Consider the following 21,387-nt stretch of genomic DNA (forward strand, 5'->3'; position numbering starts at 1 on the left):
AAAAGCCAAAGGAAACCCTAGGCATTTAAAATCAATTTCAAGCTAAATGCCAGGTAGCTTATTGTAAAAAGTATTAAGAAAAAAAGGTGGGGGGGGGAATTCATAAGAGTTATACTTAGTTTGGTAAAAATATGCCTTAAAAATACAAACTGATCTTGAGCACAAAGAAATAAATTTCTAGCTGAAATTGTTATAAAATTGCTCTGTAATCAGTCAGGAGGAGTCCTTTATGAACACATATAAAGAATTTCAGGATTCAACTTATTTTCAATCAAAACTTCTGATAAAAGTTTAACATGGGAAAAAAAATGCAGGGATATAATAGATATATATTGTCCACAGATTTAGACTCTGGAAATTTAAAAACTAAGGTCTTACTGCTAGATAAAGTACAAAATCAGGAATAAAACAACTGAATAAATCAAGGAAACATTAAGTGAGAAGTTACAAGAAAGAAATCATTATTTTAAAAGATCAAAGTAGATTTACCTTACCATGAACATAGTTTTGAAGTTATTTAAGTCAGTAAAAAATTCCTCCACAGACACTTTCTTCATGTCAATAGCATAGTAGCCCATTATACTCTGGTACAATTTTTCCATGTTTTCATGCATTCTTGAAATTTTTTGGAATTGTTCTTTTGCAGAGATCACAAAACTGTATGCTACAGTTAAGGTAGTAGGGATATAGAAAATTAATGGTTAAATAAACATGTCTCTTTTACAATAACCTACTGCCCCTGCCACATTAACATATCATATCTGTATTAATTAACCACTTGCAAAAAACAGTAAAATGATTATCAGTATAATTTTAAAATCATTTACATAAATTCTGGTTGGATGAAATCTAAACTAATTCAACATTTTTTTTTGCAGGGGGGAAGGCAGGGCAATTGGGGTTAAGTGACTTGCCCAAGGTCACACAGCTAGTAAATATGTCAAGTGTCTGATGCCAGATATGAACTCAGGTACTCCTGACTCCAGGGCCAGTGCTCTACTCACTACACCACCTAGCTGCCCCAAATTCAGCATTTTTAAGATGAGAATTTTAAAAATCCAAATTTCTTTCTCTTTTTTCTTTATGTATAAATATATGTAAGGGTCATACAAAAAAAAAAAACCATACATTTTTAACTTTGCATCTATTTTAGTCATATCTCATTTGATTGTAAAAACAACAATGAAAGAAAGCTTTACATCTCTACTTTAGAGATGAAGAAAATGAGTATCAGGAAGCTTAAATTATTGGAATAATAAAAAACAGCTTGTCAATTGGGACACCAAGGCTAGAAACCCACATGTTCTGACTGCCAATGGAATTGGGGAAGTAGGGAGTAATTAAGGGAAGAGGGGTGGGACTGGAAATAGAGTATCAAAGTTTTACATGTTTTGTTATTTAAATGTAAACATATGGAATATTATGTAGCTTATGAAGGCTGATCCTTCTCTATCTTCCCATTTTTGAAAGGAAGAATTGGAAGGACAATGATTCATTTCCCAAATAACTTCTCTTTAAACAAACCAAGAAAAATAGTGAAATCCAAATTATTCCCAACATACTCAGGTAGAAGTCAAGTGGGTGAGTCATAAAATATAATAATCAAGTTTATTTGGTACTGGTTAAAAATTAGAGGATCAGTGAAAAATTACTAGATATACAACACACAGAAGCAAAGAACCACACTGGTATAGTGTTTTAGCTATTAAGGTAAGGACTTATTACTCCACAAAAATTAATGGAAAAACACAAAAGCAGCTAGGGACAGACTAACATCTCACACCATATGCTATAAGTTCCAAATAAATATACTTCTTAGACACAAAGCAAGATATTATGAACAAATTAGCACAGTTTTAAGCATATTAAAATAATTAAAGCTTAAAACTGAACTAAGACTTTTAGGACACCATGTATAGAGAACTGATTCAAATTTATTTTCAGTAAGAGGCATTCCCCAATACATAAATAATCAAAATATAGTAACAGGCAGTACTCTAAGAAAGAAATCTAAACTACCACTATTCACATGAAATATGTTCACATGTTCCAAATCAAATCATTCATAAAGACAAATAGGAAGAAAGACAATCCTGAAAAAAAGCATACTCATTAAATCAGAATGTTGACAAAAAAGGAAAACAACAACTGTTGGAAGAGTTGTTGGGAAACAAGGACATTAATGCACTGTTTGTAGAACTATTAATTGGTTCAGTCATTCTAGAAGTCAATTTAGAAATATGTGCAATTATTAAATTGCAGACCAACAATATCACTATTAGGTTTATACCTCAAAGAAATATGAAAAGAGCTCAATCATACCAAAATAGTGATAGTCACTCTTTTTTTTTTAATGGTGGCAAATAACTGGAAACTAAGGGGACTGTCCCTCAACTAGGGAATGGTTGAACAAATTATGACATATGAACACAATGGAATACTGTAACACTATAAGAAATTGTGAAAGGGATGATTGCATAGAACACGAGGAAGAATTGTATGAACTGATGTAGAATGAAGTAAGCAGAAATGGAAAAGTTTATACAATAACAACATTATAAAGACAAAAACCTGGAAAAGATTTAAAAACTGATCAATGCACAACCACAATTCCAGAAGACCTATGAAGAAGCATATGCTACACATCTCCTGAGAGACAGGTGATAGACTTGAGGTGTAGGTATAGATAGATAGACAGACAGATAGATAAAAGTTGTTTTTTTTTTTTTACTTTGTTACAATGGTTCTGATTTCCTTTTTTAAAAAATAAAACCTTATTTGGGGAGAGAAAATAGATTTTTTTTAATTTGAAAAAAATTAATTTAATAACAGATTTGAGAACAGAAGAAAACAATCTTAAGAACTGCCTAACTTGAAAGAGCATTATATCATATGGTTCTAATTATAAGTCCACCTTATGCTATCTTAAAATATAGTGGTTATTTATTGCTCACCTGCTGTAAAATACATATTTTACATATGAAAGTTAAAAATTCATGGTTATAAAATATATGTGGTAAGTTTAATCAAAGAGTTACTAAGTTGAGTATAATATAAATACTTTGGAGCTCGGGTCACAGGACTAAGGTATATTCCAACTAGTCATGAATATAGTGGTAGCAAGGCTACATGGACAATTTAAGAGGCAGAGACTGTTAAAAGAAAAAGTAACGAAATGACAGTTTCCTGATGAGACAAGAAAAAAGTGTAGACTTGGTGGAAAAGAATTCTTATTTCATAAGGCAGAACTTCTTCCCCATTTGGAGATCTGCTGACAGGACTGAGTTTCAGTTAATCTATTTTGATTTTTTGAGCTACTAGATTTGAAGTCATGTTTTGTTACAATAAAAGAATAGTTCCGGATTAAGCAAACGACCAAACATCTTAAGTATCTAGGACACATGCCTGTGAAGTTAAATTAATATACTCAACCACAGTAGATTTGTGACTGAAAATGGCAAGAATTGTAGGGTTAATATGAACCAATCACCCAACACAACTAGCTTTCTCAGGGGTAAAAATTTATATACAAACTAACTATACCTAGTATGAAACTTTTTTTTTTTAAAGTCTTGAGGTTGGGATGGCATGGAGCAGCTGGGGAAGAAGAATGGAGCTGGGCTACAATACTTCAGACTTCATTAACAAATCTCAGTATCTGATGGACTGCTCTTTGCACTACCTGAACTAGGTAGTTGATTGACGCTGTGGGAGAAAGCTAAGACAAAGCACCCATCCTGAAAGAGATGACAATCTAGGTAAGCTATACAAAGCTAAGACAGAACACAAGGTAAGAAAAGAAAAATGAAGTGTTACAGGAATAGACTCTTTTTTAATGAATGAGATGATCATGGGTTAGAATAATTCAGGGAAGAGGCAAGACATGGAGTTGGCTTTCAATAAGTTAATGTTTGAAACACCAGATAAGTATGAGAAATACTTTTGAAAGAATGTATTGCAACATTATACACATGAGTATCTTGTCAAAATATCAAAGAAAATATGTTGCTTAAACACTAAACACTAGGCTTTCACTTAACGTAAGTGTCCAACAATAACCATTAAAGGTTTGCCTCCTGATGACATACTTTAGAACTCACATTTATTATTTCTACGATGCCATAATACTAGATTTTATTGTGAATATTTTCAAAGGAAACATTCAAAATTTATGAAGTACCTATAGATAGATTAGATATACAATGCAAAACTACATGATACTCTCATTTTCTGTTCTTCGAAAAAAAATTTTTGGTCTATAAAAATTTTTTAACATGTGTATGTAAATATGTAATTTTAATTTAATTGAATTCAAGGTATTTTTAAATCATTTCATGTGCTTGCATAATTTCAGGAAAAACTTATGACTAGGTGGAGAAATAACAACTTTAAATACATTAACCCAATTAGTACAAGTTATGTGTTTGAAAAAATATTGAATACAAAAAAAATTTTTGACCTAACCAATTAAAACTAAGATAGAAAGGCATATTGAGACATACTGCTTTTAAAGTACTATAACAATAAATATCTGATTACCTACCTATATTAAGGATGACTGAAATAAAGCAGGAGTTTAGACTGTGGAACAAAAAATTAATTATACCCAAAGGGAACTACTGAAGATCTTGTGAGAAAATTTTTACATGGAAACATCATTCATTTTTCACATTCTCATTCCATTATGAAGAAACATAAACCAAAGAAAAGGTCCAGTCAGTTGTGTTCAATGAAATAACAAAATTGGGGTAAATCAGAATAATAGCATACCAGGCATATCAAGAAACTATCTGTAGTATTGAAGTTTATTTAAAAACATGACCTTGACACAAAACTGTCTAAAAGGGGAAAGAGGAGTTATTAAAAAATTCTGAACCTATAGAGTTTTAAAAAAATAATTAGAAGTGGATAAGGCCTCAAATTTAGATGTGATTTCTTATTTAAATCAAAATTAGAAGACCTCAAAATTCAGCAATCTACATTTAGGCAGTCAGTAATCTCAATATAATCTACTGGCCTTGGATTAATGGAGCTAAAATACATGGTTTCATTCACAAATTTGCAGCTGAAACTACATTTTCCTTTTCCTCTAGCTGATGATCTGTGCAGTCTATTAGAACAAGAAATGGGCTAGAAGAAGTACCTGAGTTCTAGTTGACAGTATTTTGAAACTAGGTTGGCATCTAGTTTCGTAAATGACATTATGGTGATTGGGCAAATCTTTTGAACTGTTACTACATTTTTCACTCTGTATATCAAAATATAGTTCAACTAGTTGGCTCCTTCAACTTATCTAAGTTCTTTTTCTCTGATTTACAAGAATTCTAGCAGAATAAAATACTTGAAGTTAATTTTACATAAGCAATACAAATTTATTATTTATTGTAATATTTTTTTCTTATTAAATAAGAAATCAATAGTCATTATTGATATACTTTTCTTTTTAAAAGTAAGCTGATTGTAAGACAGATATCTTACCCTTTGTTGCACAAAATAACAATATACCTGAAAAGTTGTGTAAAAATAAAAATTTTGTAAATTAAACCAAATTTTAAATATATTATTAGGGGAAATTTTAAAGAAATCTATAGTTCTTTTCTTATCGTAAAGTGAATAATGCTTACTTGGTTTAGAGATCAGTTCACCTCTTTACTCCCAAATCATCAATCTCACATCTTCAAATGTCTTCAGAATATTTCTACTTGAATGATGCTTCATCATTTAAAGTTCATCATGGCTAAAATTAAACTCATAATCTCCTACTTGGTCCCTTACTAAATTTTACAAATCCTCTCTTTTCTCATGAAGGGAAAGATGATAGAGATCAATCCCTTCTTTGAAATCATAATACACATTCTCCATAGCATGAATTTGGGATTAGCTAGTAATATTCTCTGAATTACTGTCTTATCCTAATTAATTTCTCATGTAATTAAGACTCTGCTGCTGCTCCATAAAGTCTTTGAGAGTAGGGGTTACACCTCTTCAACATGTAAGAAAGTGTATCTTTTTTTCATATCTGTATCTCCAGTACATAGAACGGTACCTTTTAGAATGTTTAATAAACATTTATTCAGTTAGGCTTTTTTCCTTTCTTAGAAAATTTATTAAATACTTATACCTTTTTGGTAGAATCTAATCATCAACAAACATATACATTTCATTATATAAAGAACAAGAAAGAGAACTGTACAAGAAACTGAACCCTTATGTATAAATTGTTTTTCAAGTATATATGCATGTATATACACATATATACATTTATATACATATACACACATAGATATATGATTGAAATAAAGTAGTAACAAAAGTATTCTGTGTATCCTTCTATACCTTTTTGGTTTTGGCTGTACATTTAAAACTTTTTATTGATGCTATTTTTCAGGAGGCATTCATCATTACCATCAAATAACCTCCCCTCACTTACCACCTCTCCAGCATCCTTCCCTATAAAAAAAGAGTTGCAGGAAAGAAGAACAACAAAACCCACAAGCCATGGATAGGAATGCATTATCTCATTCTGAATCTCTACGAAAAAGGAACTGGCATTTTTATGTGCATTCTTCTACCTTAGAACAAAAGTATATAATTTGTATAAGTATAAAAGATGGACCTATGACTTTACTGGTAAAAGGAACTCTCAAATGCAGACCTTCCCTCTATCCATAGAGATCTATGCATTCTCTGTTAACTTGGAGTATTAGGAGAGTGGCTCAGAATTTGCCCAGGGTCACACAGTCAGTCTATGTCAGACAAACTTTAGACTGGTTTTGAAGCAGGATCACTTTCCACTATATCACACTGCATCTCATATCATTTATCTGTTAAAAAATAGCTAATACTCAAGATATGAGTTCCAGCACATGAGCCATTTATTTCCTTTTCTGAAGAAGGTATTATTAATATTATTATTATCATTATTACCTTCATTTCAGTGATGGGGAAGCTGAGGCATAAAGAAAATAAGTATTTCAACCATAGCTATTAAGGTGGATTCACAACCAAGTCTAAGCCAAGCATTCAAGTACCACCTCTGATACCAACTGGCTATATGACACTGGGAAAGTCACTTAATCTTAAAGTATTTTAGGCAACTCTCTAATGCTATATGTTGCAGAGGTGTAACCTTACATTGGTAGAGAGAGGTTTTTATGTCAATGAAATCATAGCTCCAGTCCTTCTTTATCTATTAAACTAGACACAAAAACAGGTCTTTGGTTCTAGTCAAGGAATGGGAATGGTCAAAGAGGACTCCTATTCATTTATTTTTTGATATGGAAAATGTAGTGTTACTCTTAAAGAAAGGAAAAATTTCAACAGTAATGTAAACCTCTTTAGGGCTTTGGCTAAGAAAATAAAGCTAAGATGTTAAAATATGGACACCGAGGAAATGATGTAGGACTTTTTTAAGACTAGCAAATACAGGAGCATTTTCCCCTTCTTCTCTACTTTCTAATACAAAATAATTCTGTGAAACTACTGTATGCCTTACAAAGAAGCTGCACACAACAGCCAAGTATTTCTTACATGCTAGAGTTTTGCCCACAAATATTTAATGGTAAATTGTTCTGATCACATCTCTTAATAGGATTAGCATGACACAGTTACACAAATATCATTATAGAATACAATATGTGATTTAAAAAAATTCTCTTAGCTGATATAATGCAATAATTCCAGACTAGAGTGTAGAGATTTGGGTGGAGGGGAGTTAAATTAATAGTTCCTTTGGGGGAAAAAAGTACTACAAAACAAATATGATGCTAGAAAGGTTCAACTCTCCAATTTTAAAAAATAACTAAAGAAATTTTAGACAATAATTTTAGACAATTTCCAAAGAGGAAAATATCTTCACGTCAAAATTTTAAACTATTTCTCAAAAAAAGTATTTCTAAGTTATAGCTAATAGAGTCCTTATTAGTTTTCTAGAAGAAAATCAATTAAACTACATATGAATTTGAGAAACTGTTGTAATTTCACCACACTAATTATGTAAACTACTGCCTTCATAATTATGACTATCAACACATTCTTTCTCAAATCACATATTTGATATATACTATACTTAACAAAATACTCAAACACTAACACAAAATATGAGAGTTAATTATCTAAACTTTGGCTAAGTACATGTTTATTTAAAGTATTTTTTATGGCCCCCTAATTCCTTCATTTACAAGATCTAAGAAAATCATCCAATTTGCCATTCTAGTATGATCTACACAAATGCATTTAATATTCTAAGTTTCCCTTTTTTGCCATTCCAAAACTAAACAAGGCTTTTCAGTAAATATAGATTTAATCGCTTTTAGACTAGTTTGCCTAACTAAAATGAACAGCAAACCAGAGCAATCTTTAGTCTGCAAAGAATATTTGTGATTATAAGCTTTGTCAATATGCAAGTGCACCAACTGTTCACATATCTGACTTCCAAAAGATACAAGCATGCTAATCAGTTCATTAGAGGCTTCTAGGTTGGGATATTTAGCGACAGGATGTAGTCGCTTGCTTGTCCATGAAGTATAATTATACTCAAAATGAAAAATTATTTCCAACAAAGCACTATCCTTTCTGTTCTGATTGCATGCTGGTTGCTTTTATGAGCTGCATGCCTTTCAAGACGCTAACATCATTCAAAGCTTCCCACGTCATATTAATACAAGTATGGATAGGTCCAGACTTCATTATGCCAAGTAGGATTCACTAACCTTTACATCAAACTTCCTCTGCTAAGCAATTTATTACAGCTCCTGTTTTCCTGAAATTGGGGCTTTTTAATTAATGCACTCACAAAGCATTACCAAAAGCCACATGCAAGTCTACCGTTTCTAAATTGCTGCCTGCCCACAGGGAAAAATAACAGGTGAACATAACTACTTCAGATGGCTATAGTTAATGATTAAAATAATAGCTAAATGCTTTAGATGAATATTTAAACACGATAATACAATTTAAATGAAAATCATTAATGACACTGTGCTGGCATGTCTGTTATAAATATAACCTTATCCTAATGCCAAATAAAGTGAAAGCAGCATACAGAGTGCCCAACTTACGAAACATCAGTATGCAATATAAAAATCTTTTGTACATGTAATTTTGTAAATTTTGTAAATGTAGAACTTTGATATCTTCAGTCAAAAACAAACTATTGTTACAATATACTTCCAATTTTATCATGGTAAGGGAACACTATCTCATATGAACCTAGAGAAGAGAAGATGCTGTTGAAAAAAATGTATTCATTACATTTTAGTATTTTTGGAATACATTTTTATAATATTGTGGGAAGGGGCCAGAGAAGAATATGAAACCAAACTTATTCACAATTAAAATGACTAACCACATTCTGATTTTATAATTTGTTGGAAGTTGTTGTGGGTGGACGGCTGAGGAGACAAATTATGTATTTCTTTTTGAGTGCCTCAGTTTAAAAAAAAAAGGTATAAAAATGTCTGTTTATAAAAAGCTCAATTTCTAAAGAAAGCTTTCATAAAGAATTCAGAAATCCATGTGGAGTTCTAATATTATAAAGAAATAATACCCTATTATAGCATAAAAGGTTATATATCAGTTCATTTTCACAGTACTCCTTACAAAGTAACCCAATATTAGTTTCGGACCTCACCACCTCACCATAGTAATATACAAAGTTAGTGATAACAAAGAAAACTTAACTGAAAGGAACTCTTCAACTCATAGAAAAAATGTAAGTGTATAGGATAATGTTTTTTTTTTTCAATTTTGTTCACTGGATTTTAAAAAGTTTTATGTTGGGGATTGAAAATATTTGTCAAAGGAGGAATTTTGATGGAAACCACTGACAGAATTGAAAATTGCAAAGCATTTATAAAGAAATATCATCTGAATTTTCTCAAGAATAAGAAGAGATTTACAGTATCTTGATCCTAACTCATATCTTCAAGAGGGCATATAAAGCCCAATGGCTTTTTTTTAATTCCTAAAATATCCCAACAGTACTGTAAATCACACCATGTTTTTATATTCATACTGAATAAACGTGATTTGACTGTTATTTTAATTCACATCAGTATTCGAGGCCGAGAAAGAAAGGATATGTTAAAGAGGGAAAATTGGAAAAGAATATATCCCAAGCCAGTCTAAGGAAGTAAAAACATCATGAGACACCAATCAGTACATTGCACTTAGAAGGTAAACTCGTGTTCTATTGGCTTTGAATATTTGGTCAATTACTTTATGGTAATGAAAAGGTAAAAGCTTACAAAGTACAAATGCTGAAATTTGCATACAGGTCATGCAAATAATCTGAAACACTAAATAAATCTTCAGACTAGTTGACTGATGTCTTTTAAGTTATGTAACTGTCAAAAGGATATGGACATCTTTGTTAGAAACTTGTCATGCTTGTCCTCAGGGGAAGGAAAGGAATCCAAATCTTTCTCAAGCTGCTGAAGTTGCCTTCCCATCTGTTTCAAGTTCTTCTCCAGGTTTTCTGCAGAGACTAAAATATGGTATATTAAAGATCTCAACATCATGGAAATTACATTAGCTCAAAAGTACAATGTTCTAGAAGCTACAGTATGTGTAAAAACAGTTATGGTAAAATAAGAATATGTACATGTGGCATACATACGGTAAAACAGGAAAAATGATAAATGTTATTGAAGATTAATCATTTAATTCTAAGAGACATAGGAGTATATAATTCCACATACCAATGTAATAATCCCCTTTTAAAATGTTAGAAGCAATTTAGGAAATATTGATATGAAAAATGTCGTACTTCAAATACTGCTATGTTTAAAGGAGAAAAAAAGTTATTTTCCAAACTAATCAAAGTAGAAAAGAAAATTCTATCATCAGTAGAGTTGGTAGCCCCATACTATTGTTTCTTATTTCTTTCAAATCTTTAATCTCCCCCTATCTACTGAATTCTTCCTTGCTATTTACAAAAGTAACAAAGTCCTCCCCACTGTGAAAAAATCCTAATTAAAGCTGAATATCCTCAAACTATTGTCCTATTTGTTTCCTCCTTTTCTTAGCAGCTTCCTAGAAAAAGTTACCTGTCCTCATTGCCTCAATTCCACCTTCTTTCACTCAATTTTTAATCACTTTTGGAACCTGGCTTCTTACATTATTACTCAATGGAAGATGCTCGCTCTAGTCAGTCACCAAACACATATTAAACACTTACTATGTGACAGGCACTGTGCTAAGTGCTGGGAATACAAAGAATGAAAAAAATATAGTCTCTGTCTATATACCAATGGGGGAGCAAAGAAGCAAATACCTCCATTCATACAAGAAATATAATAGCAGTGGGGGGAAGCAGACAGAGAATGAGAAGGGATTCCTGCAAAGATGGGCTTTGAGCTGAGTCTTGAAGGTAGTCAGAGAAGCCAACAAGTGCATGGGAGAAAGAGTACTATAAGCATGGGGGACACAGTAAAAGGCACCAAGTCAGGAAATGGATTGTTGTTCTGCAAGGAATGGCAAAATGTCAGGTGTTGCTAGACAGTAGAGCATATGAAAATGAGTAACGTGTAGGAAGACTGAAAAGACAGGATGTGGCAAAATTGTGAAAGTCTTTAAAAGCCAAAAAGGGAATTTTATAATTGATCTTGGAGGCAGTAGGGAGCCACTGGAGTTTACTGAGTAGTGTCAGTACCACATTTTAAGAAAACCACTTGGCAGTTATGTGGAGGATAGATTATTGTGGGAAGAGATTTAAGGCAGGGGACCAACCAGAAGGCTCCTGCAATTACCTAAGCATAAGGTGATGAGGGCCTGCACAAGGTGATAGCTGTGTCAGTAGAGAGAAAGGGATACATATGACAGATGGCAAACATAGGAAAGATAGAACTTAGCTATAAACTGGATATATAGAGTAAGTGTGAGAGATATTATCAAGGATAATAACAAAATTGTGAGTGAGTGACAGGGAAGATAGTGGTATCCAACACCTTAAAAGGGAAGTTTGGAAGATTGGAGAAAAGATAATTAGACCTGTTTCAGATGTGTTCAGTTTGAAAGGCTCACAGGACATCTAGCTCAGGATTTCCAAAAGGTGGGTGGGAAATGTTAAGATTGGATCACAGGAAAATGAACAAAGGAGACTGATAAGGAGTGATCAAACTAGTAGTAGGAAAATCAAGAGATTAGCATCATAAAAACTCACAGATGGGAGAGTATTCAAGATAAGAGGATGATGAACTGTATTAAAGGCTAAAAAAAGGTTAAGAAGGATGAGGACTGAGAAAAAAATCATTAGATTTGTGAACTAAAAGATCACTGGTGACTGTGGAGAGAACAGCTTCAGATTGTCAAATTGTCAGATCAGAAGCCAGAATGCAGAGGGGTTTGAATCAAATGACAGGAAAGGAAGTAGAGGCATTGATTATAGTTTTCTCAAGGAGTTAAGTTGAGAAGGGCAGGAGAAATATAGGATGGTGGCTAGCAGGGATGGTAGGATAAAGTGGGTTTCCCTCTGTAGTTTACAATGATTGCCTAATTGGCAAAATTTGATGACTTTTCCCCAAATCTTGACCTCTTTGAAGCATTTGACTGTGTTCTTACCATATACATTTACTCCCTCACGGTTTTTTGTGACTGTTTTCAGTGGCTTTTCCTACTTGTCTGCTCCATCACAGCTGCTCTTGCTGGAGTATCAGCCACAATATGTTACCTGACTAGGTATACTGTAAGATTTCAGCCTACTCTGTGACCTCCTTGCTTCCACAGATTTAATTATCGTCTCTGTGCATGACCTCCATCTGTATCTACCAAACCCCAAAAGTCCCACATTACCAACTGCCTAACGCACATTTCAAATTAGCTCAAATGCAAAATGTCCAAAACAAAGTTATCTTTCCTCCCCGCACCACCCCCCCATTCCAAACCCTGTCTTCCTTTCAGATTTCATTAACTTCCATGAAGGGTATCATCATACTTACAATAACCCACATTCACACTCTAATTATTATCTCCAGACTTCTCAGTCTCCCTCATCCCATAAATCCAAATAGCTGCCAAATCATGCTCTCTTACTATCTCCTTCCTTATGTTGGATATCAATTTCTTGTTAGTTATTTGTGTTCTGTCATTTTCACCAAAAAAAGTAATTATCTTTCACAGGGAGGAAAAAGGAATTGAACTGTTTTTGTTGTCAGATAGCATCACATACCTAACAAAAGTCCTAGTCCTTCTATGATCCTTTTTCTTCCAACATAACTAAATATAAACAAAAAGCTCATTTTTTTCCATGTCTTTAGAGTTCCATGACAGATCATTCTGACTTCTAGAATTCCTGACACTTTTACAGGAGACTGCCATCCTCTTATATTCATTCATTTGTTTTTACCTGAACTCGCTTATATTTTTTGCAAAGAAAAAAAAGAATTTTAAATATCTAAATTGGTAGAGGAGTTTCTTGTGCATTTACAATGGTCTCTCCTATCAAATCCTTTTATTTTTTTACTTTATTCAAATTACTTCCTGTTATATCTTTAAAACATCCTTCCTGAGAATCTACTGTTGTTCATTGGCTGACTTCTCTTGATGCATTTTACTTTATTGAACACTAATCACAACCTCTCAGAATCCCAATATTTAGCTTGCACATCAGACTATATCTATAGTCTGCTCTTTTGAATTTATGCACAGATTTTCTAAGATAAAGCATTTCATCTGCACTTAAAAAGAATATGTATTCATTCCCTTTTTCTCTTATTTGGTTTTCATTTTATATCTGATTATTTAACGATGTTAAATAATCAATTGAAATTTGTGATTTCTTTATTATTAATATTTTATTTTACTTATTACAATCTGATAACAGAATGTTGAGGTTCCTCAGTGCCATTATATTTTGTTTGTTTCACTTTATAATATTACTCATCTCTTTTTATATCTACCAATTTTATGCTGAAGATCAGTTGTGAATTTTTACATAGTTGTCATTTTTTCCCCTTTAATCATTATGTAATGATCTTATTTATAAATTTTTTTCTTAATTTACATTACACTTTTTTTCAGGTGGCATTACTGTTTAGAATTTAATATTTGCTAGTCCCTCTTCCCCCAAACATTCTTGCTAACTTTTTTTTTCTAAGAGCATTTTAATCCATTTTAAAGTGGCATATTCAGACTGTGAATTAAACTTTGCTCTCTCTCTCTTGAGTTACCAGGAAAAGAAAGAGTATCTAAAACCAAGTACTGAAAATATTTAACAAGCGGTTGGAAAACAGTCACAAGAAACAACATACTTTTAACTGCTGTGTCATAATAAAGATTTTAAACTTTAGGTATTTCAGAAACTACGTTAAAGAAAGTAATTCAATGATCTTTATATTTAAGGTAACCATAAGCATAAACTATATTTCTCCTTCATCTACACCTTTAGGGTTCAGTGTTTAAAAAAAAAGACCATTAAAGTTTACAAGTACTTGAATTAAACTGTGTATAATTAAACACTAATCTTTTGGTAAATATACCCTTAGAAATGCTGTTCATCATTCCAAGAAGAGTTTACAAAGAAATTGAACATTCATTCTTAAAGTACCAAGAACCAAGTAAATTGATTTCCAAAAAGGCTGCTTAAATATGAAGGAAATAGAACAGACATCATAATACTAAAACTAAAGGAAGATAATTTAGTAACCCACAGAATAAAAAAAAAACACAGTACAGCAAAGGACTAATAGAACTATGCTTTTGTAAGTTATACAATTTCAAATAATTTATATAAATTATACAATCTTTGAAGGAAAAATGTGTAGGAACATTCTTATTTGGTTCCACATAATCTCACATAGAAATTAGAAGTTGTTTAAGAATTTGACCTACTGTGGCACTTGATATTATTGGGTATTTATTTATAAAATACAGAACTTTAAAGGCCACAGAGGACAGTAAGTCAACAAGCATTTATATAGTCCTTTTATCTAGTTCCAGGTACAATGTTAATTTCTGGGACATAAACAAAGGCAAAAACCGTGCTTGTCTTCAAGAAGGGCACATTCTAATGGAGATGACAGCATGTAAATAATTAGGTAGAGACAAGGTATATAGACTGCATGAATAGTGGAAGGGAAGGCTCTGGTTGCAACTGGAAAGACCTCTTCCAGAGGGTGAGATCTGGGCTGAATTTTGAAGGAAGCCAGGGAAATGACACAGTTTAGGTGATGAGGAAAAGCATTTTAGATAGAGATGACAGAAAAACAAATGCATAGAGATGAAGATGGAGCAAGCTCAGCACAGCTAGATGGTAAAGTTCTAGCAGAGGAGTAAAGTACTGGAAAGGGATGAAGGGGCATGGCTGTAAAACATTTGAAATACCAAATAGAAAAATTTATGTTTGATCATGAATGAAAGGGAGAGCACTAAACATTATTTTTTTTGTAAAGTTTATTATTTATTTGAAACTTAAATACAAAATAACAAAAGAAAAACCATTGCCACGTACACAGTAGAATAAGAGGATTCAATATAAAACAATAAATTTCCATTTGGAGAAAACTTATATAGTAAATACTATACATTGTCTTCAATGTATAGTATAGTTTAGTATATAGTATAGTATATATATTTATATGTATAGTATAGTATAATATAGTTTTCAAAGCAGCCTAGCTTTTCTTTGCTCCCTTGTAGATTTTCTTTTGTTCTCTGCTGCGCACTTTTTACTTTATCTTTTTTCCTCTCCTTCCCTCCTCTTTCCCCATTCCTACCCTAAAGAAGGCTACAATTAAGTGTCAATATATAAATATATAAAATTTATGGACAGAGATAGAGATAGATGCACATAGATGGCTATCTAAAAACATACACATACGTGTAAGACTGCACCGTGCTCATTTACCCCTCTATCTGTTTCCCTGAGGGGGGTAGCATCTTCCTTCATAAGTCCAAGTTTTCCCACGTTTTTTTAAATCAATTAGCTCATTTCCTATTTCACAGCAGTGTTCCCACCCAATCACATCCTATCTCAAAAAACTGTCCAAGAAAGTTTTTTCCCAATTTTCTATGTTCCTTATATTCTTTGCTGCATAGGCTTTATTTATACAAGAAAAATTTTATGTAAAATAATAAAATCATCCATTTTATAACTTCAACGATTCTCTCATCTATAACACAGTTTAAGGTCTGATACGGTTCAATCTGCTTCCTTGACATCATTTTCCCCTGGTTTCTTTGAAGTCCCTGACCTTTTGGTTCTTCCCTATGAACTTTGTCATTATTTTTTCTAACTCAGTAAGAATTTTTTTAGTGATTTAATTGGGATGGCATTGAATAAGTAGATTAGATAAAACTATCATTTTAAAAGTTATATTGGCTGTATCTACCCATGAACAATGAATATTACTTCAATTACTTAGATCTGACCTTAATTGTATAAAAAGTGTTTTATGTTTATGTTCATATAGTTCCTGTGTCTGTTTTGGCAAGTATACTCTCAGGTATTTTATAGTGTCTAGTTATTTTAAATGGCTTAAAACATTAAATAATATTGCTGATACATAGGTTAGTTTCCCTATTTTTCTCTTTTGATTAAATCTATTTCAGCTTTAATTTTGTCTGAGATCATGCTTAGTATCCCCGATTTTATTCAAATTCTACTCCTGATCTTTATTTTATCTTCTGTGTATCTCTCATTTTCATATTTTCTGAAAGCAACATACTGTTGCTGAATTCAAATTTTTAATCTGCTTTCAGTTTCTATTTTTTGGGTAAATTCTTCCCATTCACATTTTAAGATATAATTACTTGTGTATTTTCTTCTTTCCTATTTTTCCTCACTATCCTTCTCACTCTATTCCTATCCCTCCTCTTTCCTCTGCTTTAGTTCTACACACTATCTCGCCTTCCTATTCCTTAACCTACCTACCCACTCCTCCAAAAGCTCCTCCCTTATTTCCCCTTTGCCCTCTTATTTCTTTCTGTATTTAGAAAACTTTTATATCTTTCTAGATATATGTTGTTCCTTCGTTAACCCATTCCCATTGAGAGTAAAGTTCCATCAATAGCTTATATATCATTCTCCCTACTAGCTTCTTCTCTATCAATTTTTATTTTTCTACCTCATTTGTATGAAATAATTACTCCTTTTTATCTCTCTCTACACACATATCATATGCAGCTCAGCTCAAGCCTTTTTTTAAACTACCCAAATAATGATGATAGTCATAAGAGTACTGATAACATTTTCACATATAACAAGTAAATAATTTGACCTCATTGAGTCCCTTATAGGAGGTCTTTAATGATTACCTAATATTTTTCCTCGATGTTATATGTCAAATTTTCCCTTAAGTTTTGCTGTTTTTGTCACAAATACCTGAAAGTTTTTTAGTTCATTAAATACCCTTTTTTCTTTCCTTTCAGAATTATAGTTAACTTTGCTAAGTAAGTTACCCTTGGTCATAATCCCAGCTCTTTTGCTCTACAAAATATAGTATTCCAAGACTTAAGGTCCTTCAGAATAGTACCTTCTAGGTCTTGTATAATCCTTATTATAGCTTCATGATATTTACATTTTTTTCTTCTTGCTTCCAATATTTTCTCCTTAACCTGGAAGCTTTGAAACTTGGTTATGATATTTGAGTAAATTTTCCTCCTGTGATCTCTTTCAGGTGGTGATCAGCTGATTTTTTTCTAATTCTGCCTGCCTTCTTGTTCTAGAACTTCAGCACAATTTTTCTTGATGATTTCTTGTAATAGTGTATCAAGATTCTTTTTTTAATCATAATTTTCAGGTTGTCCAACTTCTGATGAGATGTTGCACATTCTGTTCTGTCTTTTCATTCCTTCAATTTTGTTTTATTATTTCTTGAGGTCTTAGAATGGCATTAGCTTCCTTTTGCCAAATTCTAGTTTTCAAGGAATTATTTTCTTCCTTGAGTTTTTGATTCTCTATTTCAAGTTGATGGATTTTCTTGGGCTGCTTTTTTTTCCCCTAATTTTTCCTCCATCTTTCCTATTTTATTTTAAAGTACTTTCTAAGTTCCTCCAGTAACTCTTTTTGTGCTTGGGATCACTTGACATTTCTCATTGAAAAAGGAGTGGCTTTCTTTGCTCTGTTTTCTTCCTCTGAATATGAAACCAGATCTTCACTATCCCCATGCTAGCTTTCAATGATTAGGTTCTTTCTACTTTGCCTACTCATTTTTATTTTTTTTTTGTTTTATTTTGCTTTTTGCAGCTTTTAGTGTAATCAAGTTATAGTCCCAAGGTATGGGGAATGATACCCCAAGTCTCAGATCTTCTTTTCCTGTTATTTTCTGAGATCTGCCCAAGGCTCAAACTTGGCCTCTCCTCTCCACTAGTAAGCCTCAGCTATGGCCCCTAATCATACTGTCCAGCAAATGATCTTTTCCTTGTGGTACCTCAGGTGGCTGCAAACTACAGTTGTCCTCTCTGCCCTAGAAATGAAACAAGGGACTCTGCTCTCCTGCAATTGGCCACAGCCAGCAGCTACTGCTGCTGCACTCACAGGTGTGTGCTAGCTCCTTCTCTCCTGCAGCTGCAGCCTGGGACATGACTAGTCAGCACAATTGTGCCTGGCATCCCTCAACAGTGGAAGGTGCTTCAATCTTCTCCTACTCGGCCATCAGACCCCAACGATGTCCAAAAGATGACCGTTTCTAAGGTTGAGGCTATCTCCCAAGCCAGCTGCCCCCAGGGCTTGTTGTTTGTTGATTTTGCAGAGTGAGGTATTTGCTCCTTACTCAGGCTGAATCTCACCCAAGGAGATCTGCTCTTTGCAGAAGTCTTCACAAGTTATCAAGAAGAATAACTGCTTAACCCTAACTTTTGCTGGCCCTATATTCCCTCTGAGGTAATGTAATGTCCTGTCTTTTTTTGTCAAGGAAATTTGGAGAGCCAAAAGCTCTCTGACCTACTCCACCATCTTCCCAGAATCCTCTCCTGCCACTGAATGTTATTAAAAATTACATGGCATGGGGTAGACCTAACCTTTAGGAAAATTGTTTTGACAGCCAATTGAAAAATGGATTGGAGTGGAGAGAGACTTGAGGCAGAGAATCTAATTAGGCTACAGAGACAGATTTTTTCCCCCAATGCCAACAACATTATTTCTACTTTTATTCCTTTCTCTGAGCAGAAAGAAAAGTAAATTAAATACATTATTAAATTATTAACCATATTATTAATTTTAAAATATTTCTTTCAGTAGTAATATATTGTCTCAATTTTAAGGGAGAAGAATAAGATAAATGGGAAAGAAATACTGGTTAAGCATGCTTAAACACAATTAGCTAAACAACAAACAAGGATATATCTCAGCTCTCAGGTTTTGGTTATATATTATTTTGGAACTATCAACTCAAAATTCCCTTTAGAAATAAAAAAAAATGTTATATTTATTCAAGTGTTCATTTAAGAAATACAATAAAAAGCCAATAATGATAGCTAGCAATAATAATAATAATAATAGCCAATTAATATAAAACTTAAAGATTTGCAAACAATCCTGCCATACTAATCCTCATTTCACAGATGAGGAAATTGAAGCTGAAAGAGGCTGGGGTTTGCCCAAGGTCACACAACTCTCTTGTCCATAATTCAAACTCAGGTTTTCTTGAATCTAAGCCCAATACTCTTATCTACCATGTCACTTACCGGCCTATACAGTACTATTCTCCATGCAGCTATACTTTGAAAGTTTTGTAGTGCTTTTATTCAAAAGCTTAAAAGTTATTTTAAGAAAATGCTTATTTTATGTTTTGATGTCATCACAGAATTGGAGGATTTTAAAGTTAGATATAGTCTTATTGGCAAAATATTATGAACTATATACCCCAAAGGCATCTCTATAACATAAGCAGCAAGTAGTCATTGATTCTGTGTTATTAATAACAACATCCTGCTCCCACCCCCAACCTCCAACCAAGTCCAAAATATTGTCATGTCATGACATGAGGAGAGAGAAGAAATGGACAAGAGGAGTCAAAGAAGCAAAGAGAACAAAATAAACAATTAATCATCCATCAAAAACTTTACTTGAGAAGTAATATTTACTTGAGAAGTAAATAAATTGGAGGTACTACAGGAACCCTAAAGAGAGAGCATAAAGCAAATTTTGGGCCATCTATCTCTGAGCAAGAAGGTAAACACACTAAAACCCACTTTGGATCAAATGTGAAGTCGAAAAATTAAACACCATTATAATGAACGACAGGAGTTACAGCAAGGAAGTTGCAAAAGCTTGACTGAAACTCAGACTTCTCTGAAAAAGAGGAAGGTAGAAGGGCTAGATGATTCCAGTGGGGAACAGAAGCTTTGGGAAAGACACTGTTGATTCTTGTCTTTGTATCCTCTGAAGCTCTAGAACACTCTCACTCCCTATCGTCAAGTATGCTGTTAATAGATGCTTGTCGAACTATAAGAGGAATTTTATTTCAAATATAAATAGAAAATGAATAAGAATATACATGTTTGATAAAATTAAATGAATTCTATTTCTCCCAATCAAATTAATCTAGTTATATATTAATCTAGCAAATTAAATTAGCTATACATTGTATTTATTCCATCTGACCCAAGTCTCTAGATGTTAATGCCATTTTAAAATTAATATTTTCATATTTTGCCTCTGTAATTATAAAACAAAACATAACATCAGAAATACTAATATTGAATACATAAAATAGATTCAACTTGCTAATAAGTTTTTAATTAGTATTTTTTGAAGGTATAGCATGAGGAGGTTAACTGAGCCTCTGAAAAATATCACTGCACATTATAGCATAGATTCATTTGAAAATTTCAAACTCTATGCAATTTCCAGGTGGTAGCCACCTGGAAATTTAGTGTTCAAAGGAAACTCAGTAGGTGAATAAAAGGCAAATATTCGGGATTCAGAGAGGTACTTCTGTTAGATTTTGTGAGGTGGTGGGGAGCTAAAATTCAGAAGATGCTACTGTATATGTAAGCATTTTGGTGAGATAAAAGGAACTAGTTGCTATAAGAAAATGGGATATAAAGAACATCCAAATGAATTTGAATGAATAGAAGTTCTCATGCGTGTGTGTGTGTGTGTGTGTGTGTGAAAAATGTTTGACAAAAGACATATATATGTATATACGGATATTTCCAAAAGCTAAAAATATTAAATAGTAAGGAAATTAGTGTGTCAAATTAGATGGTTGCAAAAATTAGTATGACAATGATGTAAACAAGATTCTAGAAGACAATTTTATTCACAAGTAAGGTACAGAAGTTAGACCCAGAGCAGCAACTATCAAGGCGCTCTTTAGAACACTAGTGGTCCCCATGTGGAGAGTGTTTATATATGGGTGCTAAATATAAGTGTTGGATAAACTAATACTCAAGCAGAATTGATTAAAAACAAAAAAGCTGAAGGATACTTTAACTAAACTTGGC

General features: G+C 32.7%; 1 protein-coding gene across 1 annotated transcript in view; it reads right to left on the reverse strand.

Annotated features, from left to right (window-relative positions):
• DIAPH3 (diaphanous related formin 3) overlaps positions 1-21,387 on the reverse strand; it is a 335,408-nt gene that overhangs the window by 168,547 nt on the left and 145,474 nt on the right. Inside the window, exons 17-18 of the mRNA XM_036755144.1 lie at positions 10,362-10,486; positions 495-659 (exon numbers count right to left, since the gene is read on the reverse strand). Coding sequence (XP_036611039.1) covers positions 495-659; positions 10,362-10,486 — 290 coding nt within the window. The remainder of the gene's footprint in view (positions 1-494; positions 660-10,361; positions 10,487-21,387) is intronic.

This window comes from Trichosurus vulpecula, chromosome 4 (genome assembly GCF_011100635.1).
Source record: "Trichosurus vulpecula isolate mTriVul1 chromosome 4, mTriVul1.pri, whole genome shotgun sequence".
Classification (NCBI taxonomy): Eukaryota; Metazoa; Chordata; class Mammalia; order Diprotodontia; family Phalangeridae; genus Trichosurus; species Trichosurus vulpecula.